The sequence below is a fragment of the Hyla sarda genome, chromosome 1, assembly GCF_029499605.1.
Source record: "Hyla sarda isolate aHylSar1 chromosome 1, aHylSar1.hap1, whole genome shotgun sequence".
Classification (NCBI taxonomy): Eukaryota; Metazoa; Chordata; class Amphibia; order Anura; family Hylidae; genus Hyla; species Hyla sarda.
Genome location: NC_079189.1, coordinates 163,586,364 through 163,601,535, shown reverse-complemented (window position 1 = coordinate 163,601,535; position 15,172 = coordinate 163,586,364). Strand labels below are relative to the sequence as shown.

At 40.6% G+C, this 15,172-nt stretch overlaps 1 protein-coding gene across 3 annotated transcripts in view; it reads left to right on the top strand.

Annotated features, from left to right (window-relative positions):
* The first annotated feature begins 221 nt into the window (after nucleotides 1-221).
* PCDH10 (protocadherin 10) overlaps nucleotides 222-15,172 on the top strand; it is a 73,088-nt gene continuing 58,137 nt past the window's right edge. Inside the window, exons 1-4 of one of the 3 annotated variants that reach the window (XM_056563400.1) lie at nucleotides 222-3,327; nucleotides 5,607-5,665; nucleotides 6,087-6,193; nucleotides 8,376-8,412. In XM_056563400.1, the coding sequence (XP_056419375.1) occupies nucleotides 829-3,327; nucleotides 5,607-5,665; nucleotides 6,087-6,193; nucleotides 8,376-8,392 (2,682 nt within the window). In that variant the 5' untranslated portion in view covers nucleotides 222-828 and the 3' untranslated portion in view covers nucleotides 8,393-8,412. The remainder of the gene's footprint in view (nucleotides 3,328-5,606; nucleotides 5,666-6,086; nucleotides 6,194-8,375; nucleotides 8,413-15,172) is intronic. The other 2 variants (XM_056563398.1, XM_056563396.1) reach the window with 2 other exon arrangements.

The following is a 15,172-nucleotide window of genomic DNA, read 5'->3' as shown; positions in this document are numbered from 1 at the left end:
ACAAGAACTGGAGGTCTACTGGTACACTATATATGCATGATAAGAAGTATATATATATATATATATATATATATATATATATATAATAAATAGAGAGTATATGAAGTTCTATAGCAAGTGTACACAGCGTTGTGGTAAAGTGAAGCAGCAGAGAAAGCAGTGAGGCAGCCAGAGCCGCCAGAGCGCAGCGCAGCCTCCTCTCCCCTCACACACACTCCCGCCTCCACATGACGCCTCGGCGCTAATAGACTGACGTCCCTGCCAGGCCCCGCCCCCTTGCTCTTCCCGCCCTCCTATTGGTTGGCAGGAGAAGGGCGCTGCGCAAAAACAGCTGAACTGGGAGCTGGGAGCTCAGTCACTGGCAGCAGAGATCAGAGAAGCTGAAGCAGCTCAATGTGCAAGAATAAAAGTGTCAGCACTGAGGAGAGTCACTGTGGGATGTGTGCAATGTGGAGGCTACAGGAAATAAAGTGACACTGACCCCAGCTCTTTGATCCTCTCCAGGCTGTGTGCAGTCTGCTGTAGTGCTGATGCTTATCAATCATTTATAGACACCATGTGCAGTGGATGTAGCACCTTGTGTCAGCTGGAAATGACTATCTTACAGCACTGACCCGGGACTGCTTCCTTGGGATTTATCGTTGGCTAAAGACAGAGGAGGAATAAGGGCTTGTGCTGCTGGTGAATCCTGATGAGGGGAGCCATCGGCTGGAGTGGGTGCCAGGCATCTGGGTGCCAGGAATAACACAAGTGCACTTCTCTTCTCACCCATCTGCTTTTCTTTTCTATTTTTTGTACCTTGTGAGTGTTCTTCCCTCTTTCTTGGAGATGATTGTTTTATTTCTACTGGTGGGCATAGTGGATGGTGTGCTTTCCCAGCTCGCCTACAAGGTGCAGGAGGAGAGGGACTATGGCACTTTCGTGGGGAATATCGCTGAGGATTTGGGCTTGGACATTACAAAACTCTCCAGTCGCAGGTTCCAGACTGCCCCCAACTCTAGGAGCCCTTACCTGGAGCTGAACCTGGAGAATGGAGTGCTGTATGTCAAGGAGAAAATAGACAGGGAGCTGATCTGTAAGCAGAACCCCTCCTGCCTGCTGCACCTGGAGGTCTTCTTGGAGAACCCCTTGGAATTCTTCCGGGTGGAGATTGAGGTGCTGGACATTAATGACAACCCCCCGATTTTCCCCGAGACTGAGATCCAGGTGGAGATATCGGAGAGTGCCACCCTGGGCACCCGCTTCCCGCTGGAGAGCGCCTATGACCCAGACGTTGGCAATAACTCCCTCCGCACCTATGAGATGACCAACAACAGCTTCTTCACCCTGGACGTGCAGACACAGGGCGATGGCAACAAGTTTGCCGAGCTGGTGCTGAAGAAGCAGCTGGACAGGGAGCAACAAGCACTGCACAGGTACGTGCTGACTGCCATGGATGGGGGCATCCCCCATAGGACGGGCACTGCCCTCCTCACCATCAAAGTGCTGGACTCTAATGACAACGTGCCTGTCTTTGATCAGCCCGTCTACTCCGTGTTCATGCCTGAGAACTCGCCCCCTGGCACCTTGGTCATACAGCTCAATGCCACCGACGAGGATGAAGGTCAAAATGGGGAGGTGGTGTACTCCTTTAGCAGCCACAACTCCCCCCGTGTCCGGGAGATCTTTAGCATAGACTCCAGGACGGGTCGCGTGGAGATCACCGGGGAACTGGACTACGAGGACAGCAACACCTACCAGGTCTACATCCAAGCCAAAGACCTTGGGCCGAACGCGGTACCGGCGCACTGCAAGGTGATGGTCAAGGTGCTGGACCTGAACGACAACCCGCCCGAGATCAGCTTCAGCACCGTCAAAGAGGCCGTGAGCGAGGGCGCCCCCCCGGGCACAGTGGTGGCACTCTTCAGCGTGACCGACAAGGACTCGGAGGAGAACGGGCAGATCCACTGTGAGATCCTCGGGGAAGTGCCCTTCCGGCTCAAGTTGTCTTACAAGAACTACTACACCATTGTGACAGATGGCATCCTGGACCGGGAGCTAGTGCCTTCCTATACCGTGACGGTGCTGGCCAGGGACCGGGGCACCCCTCCCCTCAGCTCCACCAAGTCCATCCAGGTGCAGGTGGCCGATGTCAACGATAACGCCCCCAGGTTCTCCCAGCCGGTGTATAACGTGTATGTGACCGAGAACAACGTGCCGGGGGCTTACATCTCCGCCGTCAGCGCCACCGACAAGGACGAGGAAGAAAACTCTCATGTGTCCTACCACATTTTGGAGTGTGACATCCAGGGCATGTCCGTCTTCACCTACGTGTCCATCAACTCGGAGAACGGCTACCTCTACGCCCTGCGCACCTTTGACTACGAGCAGCTGAAGGACTTTAGCTTCATGGTGGAGGCGAGGGACGGAGGGAGCCCCCCGCTGTCCGCTAACGCTACGGTCAACATCGTGATCGTGGACCAGAATGACAACGCGCCCTCCATCATCTCCCCCCACGGCAGGAACGGAACCGCCAAGGAGCTGCTGCCCCGGACCGCAGAGCCCGGCTACCTGTTCACACGAGTGGTGGCTGTGGACCTAGATGAAGGGGAAAACGCACGCCTAACGTACAGCATCCTCAGAGGCAATGACATGAGCCTGTTCCGTATGGACTGGAGGACTGGGGAGCTGAGGACAGCCCGAAAAATCACTAGCAAGAGGGACCCCCATAGACCCTTCGAGCTGGTGGTGGAGGTTCGGGACCATGGACAGCCGCCTCTCTCCTCCACTGCCCTCATTCAGGTAGAGATCGTGGACGGCACCGTAGAGAAACTCAATGAGAACCATCGGTCCAGCAGATCCAATGACACAGCCCTAGATCTCACCCTCATCCTCATCATCGCCCTGGGCTCTGTCTCCTTCATCTTCCTGTTAGCTATGATAGTGCTAGCCATCAGGTGCCAGAAGGAGAAGAAGCTCAACATCTACAGCTGCCTGGCCAGTGACTGCTGTGTGTGCTGCTGCTCCTGTTGTAGCAGACATGCCAGAGCTCGCAAGAAGAAGCTCAGCAAGTCAGACATCATGTTGGTGCAAAGCTCTAACGTGCCCAGTGCCACCCAGGTACCAGTGGAGGAGTCTGGTAGCTTCGGCTCTCACCACCATAACCAGAACTACTGCTACCAGGTCTGCTTAACCCCAGAGTCCGCCAAAACTGACCTTATGTTCCTCAAGCCCTGCAGCCCTTCCAGAAGCACGGATACAGAGCACAATCCTTGTGGGGCTATAGTGACAGGCTATGCTGACCAGCAACCTGATATCATCTCCAATGGTAGCATCTTGTCCAGTGAGGTAAGGCAGCCACTTGTATATTGATGTCACGTTCACTCCGCTCATTCCTCTCCAGCTAAATAGGTTAATAGTATAAAGAACTTTTCCCTTGTAGCCAGATGTTACTGATCCCTTGTTATCTGCAAATCCCCTTCCATGAACATTTAACCACATGAAATCTCATCTATCTCTATGTCCTGCTACATCATCTGCTTTCCCTCTATCTGAAAGAAGCCCAGTGGTTCCATCCCTTTCCTAGCATGTACTTTCCTGTATTGATTTATGGTAGAATTCCCGCAGTGCCAATCTCTCCTAATAGATTTTAATTTCAAATAATGTCATCCTCATCTTTATAATGCACTTGGTAACAATATATTGAATATTGAAGGAAGCAAGAAGAGCATCAGGAGGCGATTTTTCTTTCTTTCTTTCTTTTTTTTTCCTATTTCCGAATGTTTTGCCATTAGAATTCCCCTAGAAAACTGTTGCAGCCTGTAGCCCACACTGCCTGAATGTGAATGAGGGCGTACTGGTGCTGAGCAAAGAGGGAGAGATTTTCCTGCATAGAGCACTATTTGCCAAATAAAATGTCAGTCTATTTAGTGTGTTTGATTTATAATGTCGTGCAAGTGTTTGAGAAAACTAACCCCACCGCATGTAACACTGGTCATTGCAACGTCAGTGAATTGTCCTGTTTTAATAGTCTAGATCAGTGGTCTCCAACCTGCGGACCTCCAGATGTTGCAAAACTACAACTCGGTCACCAAAACATGAACAAACTGGTTATAGGTTGCTGAGACAACCAAAATATTCCACACCCAAATTCAGTACTCAGCAACATAAGAAGGTATGCAAAAGTATATAAAGCTTTATTAAAAAATATATAGAAAAACATATTTTAAAAACAAGGCATAGACACAGTACACAGAACTGAGTAAACGGCAGGGGATACAGGTGCACACATTGGGAAACTAAATGAAAACAGGTACATATGTATGCACAGATACACTAACAAGGAGCACACTGTAGAGGGTGTATATGAACCCTAACAGGGAATCATTTGAAATGTAAAAGCATACAGTACACAAAAATAGGAAATAATCACCAATGTACAGCCATGTACCACCTGCACTTACCCTAACAGGGAATAATTTGAAATGTAAAAGCATACACTACACAAAAATAGGAAATAATCACCAATGTAGAGCCATGTACCACCTGCACTTACCCCAACGTACGTTTCGTGCTACTGTGCTTCATCAGGGGGCGTTACCCTATACATCGTCCCCTGATGAAGCGCAGTAGCGCGAAACGTACGTTTGGGTAAGTGCAGATGTTACATGTCTCTACATTGGTGATTATTTCCTATTTTTGTGCACTGTATTCTTTTACATTTCGATTGATTCCCTGTTAGGGTAAGTGCAGGTGGTACATGGCTCTACATTGGTGATTATTTCCTATTTTTGTGTACTGTATGCTTTTACATTTCGAATGATTCCCTGTTAGGGTTCATATACACCCTCTTCAGTGGGTTCCTTGTTAGTGTATCTATGCATACATATGTACCTATTTACATTTAGTTTCCCAATGTGTGCACCTGTATCCTCTGCCTTCGACTCAGTTCTGTGTACTGTGTCTATGCCTTGTTTTTCAAATATTTTTTTCTATGTATTTTCAATAAAGCTTTATATACTTTTGCATACCTTCTTATGTTGCTAAGTATTGAATTTGGGTGTGGAAAACTACAACTCCCAGCATGCCCGGACAGCCAACGGCTGTCCGGGCATGCTGGGAGTTGTAGTTTTGCAACATCTGGAGGTCCACAGGTTGAAGACTACTGGACTAGTCGCGATATGATGTATACAACATAAATCAACTGTCATTGTATCTGTGTTCAGTGGTAACAATAAGCAAATAACACATCCATTTTGCATTGTGTGACCCTTCATGCATAATAATCATTCAAAGTGGTGTATGGATACTTGTAAAGTCTGTCCTGCGTAAACCCAACCCATGCCATGCCATGCCACTGTAATAAGCGCCCACATGTATCACAGGTTTACACGCTATCACTTCTTGCAGTGGAGAGAGGTGCCCTTTTATATGTATATGTTCTCTAGCTGAACCTCGCCCAGTAGATAACATGCACTCTCAATATTTGATGGCTTCCGACTGCTGGCGGCCTAGGCAGCTCTGCATACACATTTCATCAATCAGTCTTGTAGCTCTGAGCTCTTTCATGTTTCTTGCCGTGACATTTAGAGTTCAATTGTGTTTCATTTTTTTTTTTTTTTTTTTAGAATAAACACCAACGCACTGAACTCAGTTATCTAGTTGACAGACCACGACGGGTAAACAGGTATGAATTATGTTTGAGCACCTTCTTTATTTTCTTTTGATTTTTACATAGTTTATTTAGATAAACAATGTTTTCATGGTCTAGGCATGAAAATAAATAAATACAAAATAAATAAATAAATAAATAAAGCTCCATCCCATTGCAAATACAGGGCTCCGTGGTAGAGGTGTTCTGTTTTATAGCTTCTATAAAGTAGTTAGTATGTATATTAGCTAGGATGCTATGTGAAATGTATTATTTTTGCCAAAATTGCGCCCCCACCTGCCTTTCTCTGTGTGTAATACTGCTGAGGGGAACACTTGTATCAGTAACATACTGTAGATATACAGCCATTTACTGCAGCTCCCACTGTGTCCATAGGATGGCAGAAGAATATTTGATTTTCTCTTTCTCCTCAATACTGTGCTGTTTGTATTTTCAGTTCTGCATTCCAGGAAGCAGACATAGTAAGCTCTAAGGATAGTGGGCACGGAGACAGTGAGCAAGGAGACAGTGATCATGACGCCACTAATCGAGGTCAATCCTCTGGTAAGTCTGATGAGAGCAGGAATCAGAATTGGTTCTTTATCCCCTTAGTAGCAAGAGCTGAAATCCCAAAATACCTTATATCATATGCCAACCCAAATGTGATCAGTAAGGGGAGAATGCTGTCATTCATGTATATGACACCTAGCTGAATAGGTGTAATGGAAAATCCCAAAATATGTTCAATGTGACTTTTCTGTAAACCAATCAATGAATGGAAGTATGACGTACAGGACACTATAGGCTTCCATAGAGCTCTCCAAGGTGTTTATAGCATCACAGGCTCCAGTGGTTCACACATTGAGGAAAAATGTTAATTGTGGTAAAGATCAACTGACAGACAGACAGACTGACAGACAGGCTAGCTACAGGGAACATAATAAGTCTATGACGTCTACACCTATAATGTTTCTGCACTCTTTTTCTCTTACATTCCCTGAAGCTCTGCCCCATCCACATCCACAAAGCACAAATTCATTCGGGAATACACAAATGTATAGGGTAATACCTATTTAACGTTCATTCAGAAATTGTGATGTTAGGAGGCTAGATAGATGTAAGGCAGATGAGCGGATATACAAAAATAGCTAAACGATAGATACATCAATACATGTCGGTGTGTGTGAGAGAGAAATGGGAAAGGAGAGATGGAAGATAGATGACAGATAAATAGGTGAAAAGACAAAAATATATATATAAGATAGATGGATAGAGATAGATAGTAGATAAAATATCAATAAATACATACATAAGGTAGAGAGAGGGATAGATAGATAACTAGATAGATAGATAAAAGGTAATTAATTCGATAAATAATAGATAGACAGATAAATAAGTGAAAATACATAAATACATATAAGATAGATGAATAGAGATAGATAGCAGATAAATAGATAAAATATTAATAAATAAATAAGGTAGAGAGAGGGATAGATAAATAAATAGATAGATAGATAAAAGGTAATTAGTTCAATAAATAATAGATAGACAGATAAATAAATAGATACAAAAAACTGAGAAATAAGAGCAAGAGAAAATGAGAAAGAGAGAAAGAGATGCATAGATATATATGGAAGATATATAACAGAAAGATTAAATAGAGGTGCATACAAAGATATATGCATAGATAGATAGGTAGATAGATAGATGGTAGATAAATAAATAGATAGCTAAGTATAAGATAGATAGATAAATAGGTAGATAGATAAATAGGTAGATAGATAAATAGGTAGATAGCTAGATAGATAAATAGATAGATAGATAGATACACTGATAAGTAGATGGTAGATAGATCTTCATAGATCTTCATATATATATATATATATATATATATATATATATATATATATATATATAGATAGATATGCAGAAGATAGAATAGATAATAGTAAGACAAAAATAAAGATAGAAAAAAGAAGGAAAGAAAAAGAAAGAAAAGCTAGATAAATATTTGTTTGCACCATCCATCAGGTTGGCAACACAGCATCGTATAATTTTTAAAGTAATTTAAGAAACAATGGGCTGAATAGCTATTTGTCTAGTATGCAATTTAGCATTAGTACTTATAAGGATTTTGACTTGGAAGACCCACTCCCATGATCTTGAATAGATTTGGTAATTGAGGGCAATGTCTATAGAAATGTACTCCCCAGCTGTCTGCATGCTCTGAGTTCAGTGATATCCACACTATTACTGGTGGGGGCTTCTAGCAGACACCAGGCAGAGTTTATGAAACAGACGTTGCTGGAGATATGAGAGCTTCTGTCTTGGCCTTTGCCTTGTGTGCAGTTTGCTGCATTGTATGGGAAATCCTTTCAATAGAAAAGGCTATACTCCAGGCCCCCTTCTATTTTTACAAGTCATTAATATGCAGGCCTAATGAGAGTTCAGGAGAGCCAAGAATCCCTGGAGGTCGCTGCTCCTTGTGGGACTTCATGCTAAAGTGAACAGAGCGTCTATTTAATGTCTGGGAACCCGCACACTAACTAAGGCTTGCCAGAAGTTTACATTCAGCACAGAGGATCCTTTATTTTTCCCTATATGTGGGGGTCTGATTTATTGTTGTCTTGACTTAAAGAGATCTGTCTCGACCTATTTTATTATAAAGCCGGTTATTAATGTAAGCATTTGAATAGGGCTTAGCAGCAGACAGTAGTCCTACTTTGTTGAATTTTTTTTTTCTCAGGTTTTCAAAGCTGCTAACCCAGTCAAGCTTTAAAAAGGTTAGTTTACCAGCATAATGGTTTGTAATTAAGGAGCACGGAATATTTAATTGGCATCTGTTATGCAAATCGCCAATAGCCAGACAATAGATGTGTTTGACTAATTAAAAAAAAATATGTAATTAGACTTCTGCAAGTCTGGTTCCCAGATGCCTTAATAGGCAACAAGTCATTATACAGGTAGTATGGGGATACAGATCCTAAATACTAGTGATCAGTTTAGAAGAATAATAAATAAATAAATAGTGTTGACCACGAATATATGTCATGCAAATTTTTATCACGAATATCTGCACTTTGCGATTTCGCGAATATTTAGAAGTGCTATATATTCGTAATGACGAATATTCCTTTTTTTTTTTTATTTGGTTTTTCCACGTGCGAATTTTTATGCAAACTTTCCATGCAAATTTGCGCATGGAAAAAAGTGAACTAACATAGCGAATATGCGAATTTCGTGAACATAGGACGAATAATCATCAATATATTTGCGAAAAATCATGAATTCGACTATGGCCCCTGCTGCTCATCACTATAAATAAACAAATAAATAATAAATACATAATAATAAAAATAATACCAATCCAAGTTTTTGTTTTTAAAATAAATTAATATTCTGATTCTATCTAAGAAAATGTCAAGAGGTGATAACATTTTCTGTTTTCTTTTATTAAAACACAACAAGCAATATATGCTTAAATTGTCTCCTACTTGGAATTGTAAAAGCTTCAACTGTCTATCTATCTGGCTAGCTATCATCGAATATTTAACTCCTTTAAGTGAATTGTAAAAACTCTCCCATCTATATTTGTTAACTGAGTCGGTCCAGTATATATTCTATAGATTGTCTACAAGGTATCACACTATTTAGCATTATTTTTGCATGGAGAGTTTGGATGATCAGCTCTGGTACAATAGTATGCACCCTTAACCATTTTAAGTTATGCAATCCAGGGGCGGGCATACCCATATGTGCAACCTATGCAGCTGCATAGGTATAGTAGCTAAGTGAGGACACAAAAAGCAGCAAGCACTATTCTTCGTCCTATTAGATTATAGGTAGGAGACTCATGAACTTTATGAACCACAGTATCCAGGACATAATGGGTGCACTATTTGAGAGCAAAGATCCATTATATGGCCTCTGCACAAGGCTCCTCTGTGGTCTATGTCCACCCCTGACATAGTCCCTCTGTTGGAGACCTGCATACCGAAGACAGATTTACTTATATTATGTCTTTGTGGAATTCCATTGATGTACTGTTTGCTTTGGTGGAAATTGAAAGATGTATATGCAAAAATGAAGCCAAATGGTGTTAAAAGAAGCTGAAAGTGCATGTCTGTGGTCACCCATTTGTTGCCTTTGTTTACATTGCTTAGAGGAAAACAGTGAGAGCCATTTGGCTGACCCTGGAGGGTGTTATGTGTAATGCTGATCCCATTCCTGACTGCTACCAGTGTAGCTGATAATTGACATTTGGTGAAATAATGGACAGATCATTAGTTCTACAATTTATAATGCTTTTTGTTACATGTTCTTGGCAGGCAGCGACACAGGTAGCAAATCCCTAGGCTCCAAGCTTAATTCCATTTTGGAATTGCTGGTTTACAAGTTGTGTTAAGTGGTTACGAGTTGTGTTAACCTTGCCAGTCTTTATTTATAGCATGCAGTCAGCTATAGCAGTTATGGTTGTAGCCATGATGCTGTAAAATGGCTGACTTATTGCTTCTGTACTGCCAGTGATATTTTGTTCTTAGAATATGCATGTGAGGTGTTATCATTGATCTCTGATAATTTGCTCTTCTTTGCAATTTTATGGTCCATTTAGTGAGTGGACATTAATTTATAACTTGGGTCTACCTGTAGTCTCTCAATTTCTCTGGCCACTGGTCTAGAGCTATAGTTTAATATGTTCAACATTGCAGTGGGTTATTGAGCACCATGGTTGGTGATTTTAAATCAGACATGCTTTGGGGCCCACACACTGTGCATGGATTGCGGATTCGGAGATAAGGGACTGGCCTGCAGCTATCTCTTCCAGCTGAGGATGAATATACTCTCTGTATAAATACCTTCACCGTAATGAAATGATTGAGTTAGACAACTCATTTGGAAATAATTTAGGTTTTCCTCAGCCACTGATATGCCCTGCTCTGCCACATCGGCTCACACAAGTTATTTCCATAATGTGATAGTGCAGTTTGTGATTTGCAAGGCCGTAAAGCCATAATATCAATCATTTATCAATGAGAAAACCAAAACACATTTTATAGCAATAGCTAATAGACATGGTTAGTTTATCTGTTCAGCAGTAAAGTGGAATTGCAGTGAGAGGAAGATCATTTGTGTGAATTAATTATAAAATAACAGTTGCTAAGCTACTCCACCGGCCTGATATGATTATTTAATTCACTTGGAACGCCATCGTCCACGTAAGTGTGCCATATAAATTAAAGGCAAATAAAAGTCACTCAACTTCTATGAAATTGATAATTGTTGGTCTTCTGTCTAATGAGTAAGGTTAGATGTTAGCACCATACTAATAGATCGCTTGCCCCTGTGCTTTACGACGTGCCAGGAAGGTATATTTATGTTTGATTCCCCTCTCACTCCTTCATTATAGTTATACAACCATACCTCACACTTCCAACATCACTCTCCCAATAATAGTGTTAGATGTTTCTGTAAAACTCGCTCAACTGTAGCTAAGGAATGTTAATAAAATGTGACCTTTAAATGTCTTCTCACACTTCTACTGCAATTCGTTAAACTTAGGAAGAGACTATAAATAAAATGACTTCCTAGTTTATTATCTACGAGGCGATATTACCAATATATGCTGGGGGGCACCTCTTATTCTGAGCCAGAGCAATCTATTTTCCCACCCTTTCCCTTACTAACATATTCAAGCCCTTTGCCCCTCTCCCATGGAGAAGGAACAATGTCTCATGAATACATGTCTCCTCTCACATCCAGTGCTATTCACTGCCAGTTGATTTAAAATCTGTAATTTATTTTGGAGTCTTTGGCATTCATTCCTTTAAAACCAACAAAGCCTGACAGCTGGTAATCATAGGCCCATATCTATCTATCTATCTAATATCTATCTATCTATCTAATATCTATCTATCTTTCTATTTTTTTAAAAATTATTTATTTTTATTGCTTCTATAGTGGCAAGTATTTCCGCAGCTGCATGGAGAGATTTCCCTGTATCAAACACATTCAGCATAAAAGACACAGACACTAACACTACAGACACATTCATAGAACTTCTTTCTTTCTTTCTTCTATCTATCTATCTATCTATTTATCTATCTATCTATTTATTTATCCATCTTTATCTGTCTGTCTGTCTGTGTGTCTATTAATCATTATCTATCTATCTATCTATCTATCTTTCTTTCTTTCTTTCTTTCTATCTATCTATCTATCTATCTATCTATCTAATCTATCTATCTATCTATTTATCTATCTATCTAACTATCTATCTATCTATCTATCTATCTATCTATCTATCTAACTATCTATCTAACTATCTATCTATTTATCTATCTATCTATCTAGATAGATAGATAGATATTGGCCGACATTTATCATTGTCTTTAGACAGTTCTTTGTGTCTAGAGAAAGGCGCAAAAAAGGCGCAATCAGGGTTTATTTGCGCCTTTTTTGCGCCTTTCTGCTGATTTTGAGTTGTAATCCACTGGTTTTGGCAATACACATGATATGGAAGGGTTTTATGAACTGCGCCTTTTTTGTGAAAAGGCGCAAAATAGGCGCAAAGCTAAAACTACACCAGCCCAGACTTAGCTTAGCTTTTTGGTGTATGTGAAGAGTAAAATTTCAGAAAATGTGACCTGCACCAAATGTATCAAATGCCCTGTGACCATTTAATAAATCTGGTTCTCCTACACATTACAGCACACAAAAAAAAGGCGTAGAGAAATGCTTCACTTACACTACAATGATAAATGCCAGCCTTTGTCTTTCATCTATCTATCTATCTATCTATCTATCTCATATCTATCTATCTATCTATCTATCTATCTATCTATCTCTTATCTATCTATCTATCTATCTATCTATCTATCTCTTATCTATCTATCTATCTATCTATTATCTATCTATCTATCTATCTCATATATATATCTATCTACCGTATTTAAGCCCTTTTAGATTCTCTGTAGATAGTTTTCTTTTTATTTTATTATATTTTATCTCCCTTTTATCTCCCTTTTGCTAATAATTCATAGTGGTGTTTTTTCCAATAAGTGTATTAAATTTACACGACCTCCTGAATGGTAAAGCACAGTCAGTCACGCTTTAGCTGCAAGGTTTTGACAAAAAAAAAAAAATCCTTACAATTATTTAATACATTCTCCTCTCATTATTTTTATTTGCACGACAGAGTATAAAAGATTGAAGTTGTCAGTTTCTGTATAAAACCCTTTATGTTTCTCGAATCCCCCTCCTCAGCCCTTCTCCGATTCTTTAATCCCAGCTGCAGTTCACGTCTGAATTCTTCAACAGCTCACTGATCAGTAATTTATTTCCAGACTTCTGCATACTTATTATCAATGGAAGGTTAGGATGGAAGGCACAGTCACTATGTGCTACATTGCTTCATTTAAAATAAAAGTCATTACAAAGTGAGATTAATCTGTAATAAAAGCTCTTCCATTTGCTGCCCTTTACCACTTGTTGATGATTCTGCTTTTTATTTTTTATTTTCACAAAGTGCATTTATGGCACTGAGATGACAGAACAGTTAACATTATGAATCTAATTATAAGATAGGGCATTAGATGAATACTAAATGGATATTATAACCGATTGGGCAGGAATGCACTGACGCAACCCAAGATACGCTATTAGTTTATGAAAGTCATTGCTCATACCATAGTACTGCCCTATGTAAAACCACAGCCATAAAATCAAGAGTTATAATGCAAACAATATATATTACTGACAGTAAAGTAATATACTGGGGTCTGCTCTAACTGTATGTGCTTCATCAGATCACTGATCGGCCTATAGTTGTGTGGCTCTGTAAAAATTTATGTTAAATATAAAAAGTTTACATTATTTTTATAAAATATCCACAGCTGTTTAAAGTATAGGGGATAAGATGTCAGATCGGCGGGGTCCCGCCACTGGGGACCCCCGCAATATAGCAAGCTGCACCCACCTGTAACTGCTTCCGGAAAGCTGGAGGCTCTCAGGCTAATTCCTCCCGATCATGGGGACGGAAGATCGTGACATCTGGACTCCGCCCCAGTGTGACGTCACACCCCGCCCCATCAATGCAAGTCTATGGGAGGGGGAGTGACGGCCGTCAGGAATTAGCCTGAGAGCCTCCAGCGTTTCCGGAAGCAGTTACAGGTGGGTGCAGCTTGCTATTTTGTGGGGGTCCCCAGCGGCGGGACCCCGCCGATCTGACATCTTATACCCTATCCTTTGGATAGGGGATAAGATGTCTAGGGACGGAGTACCCCTTTAAGCAGTTTTTTGTGTAATAGCAGTCCTATGTTAAAGGGGTACTCCGGTGGTAAAACATTTTTTTTTTAAATCAACTGGTGCCACAAAGTTAAACAGATTTGTAAATAATTTCTATAAAAAAATCTTAATGCTTTCAGTACTTATCAGCTGCTATATCCTCTACAGGAAGTTCTTTTCCTTTTAAATTTCCTTTCTGTCTGCTCTCTGCTGATACCTCTGTCTGTCTTAGGAACTGTCAAGAGCAGGATATGTTTGCTATGGGGATTTGCTTCTGTTCTTGACAGTTCCTGAGACAGACAGAGGTGTCAGCAGAGAGCACTGTGGTCAGACAGAAAAGACATTTAAAAGAAAAGAACTTCATGTGGAGCATGCAGCAGCTTATAACTGGAATGATTAATATTTTTAAATAGAAGTAATTTACAAATCTGTTTAACTTACTGACACCAGTTGATTTTTTAAAAAATTACTATTTGTGTGGGGAAATTTAAAAGAATACCTCAATGTTGCAAATTTTGGAAGGTTTCCTTTAGACGCCGTATAATTTACAATAAAAATGACATGTGTTCTTTATTCTTTGGGTCAATACGATTAAAATGATACCCATGATAATATACTTTTCTATTATTGTTGCACTTAAAAAAAATTGCAAACTTTTTAACCAAATTAGTACTTTTAAAATCCCTCTATTTTGAAGACCTATAACTTTTTCATTTTTCCGTATAAGCGGCGGTATGAGGGCTCATTTTTTGCGCTGTGATCTGTACTTTTTATTGTTCCCATATTTGCATATATAAAACTTTTAATATATTTTTTATAAATTTTTTGGGGAATAAAATGTTATAAAAAAGTTAACCGTACGGTATCATTAACATTATACTTTAATAGTTTGGATATTTACGCACGCGGCAATACCAAATATGTTATTTTTTTTTTGTTACACTTTTTGGGGGTGAAATGGGTAAAATGGGACATTTTACATTTTTACTGGGGGAGGGGATTTTTCACATTTAATATTTTTACACTTTAATAGTCCCCATAGGGGACTATTTATAGCAATCAGTTGATTGCTAATACTTTTCAGTGCTATGCATAGGGCATAGCACTGATCAGTGTTATCGGTCATCTTCTGTTCTGGTCTGCTCGATCTAGGACCAGAGCAGAAGACCCGTAGAAGGCAGCGGAGGTAGGTGAGGGGATCTCTGTCTGCCGTTCTGGATGAGCAGATCGCCACGGCAGCGCTGTATAGATCACGGCATC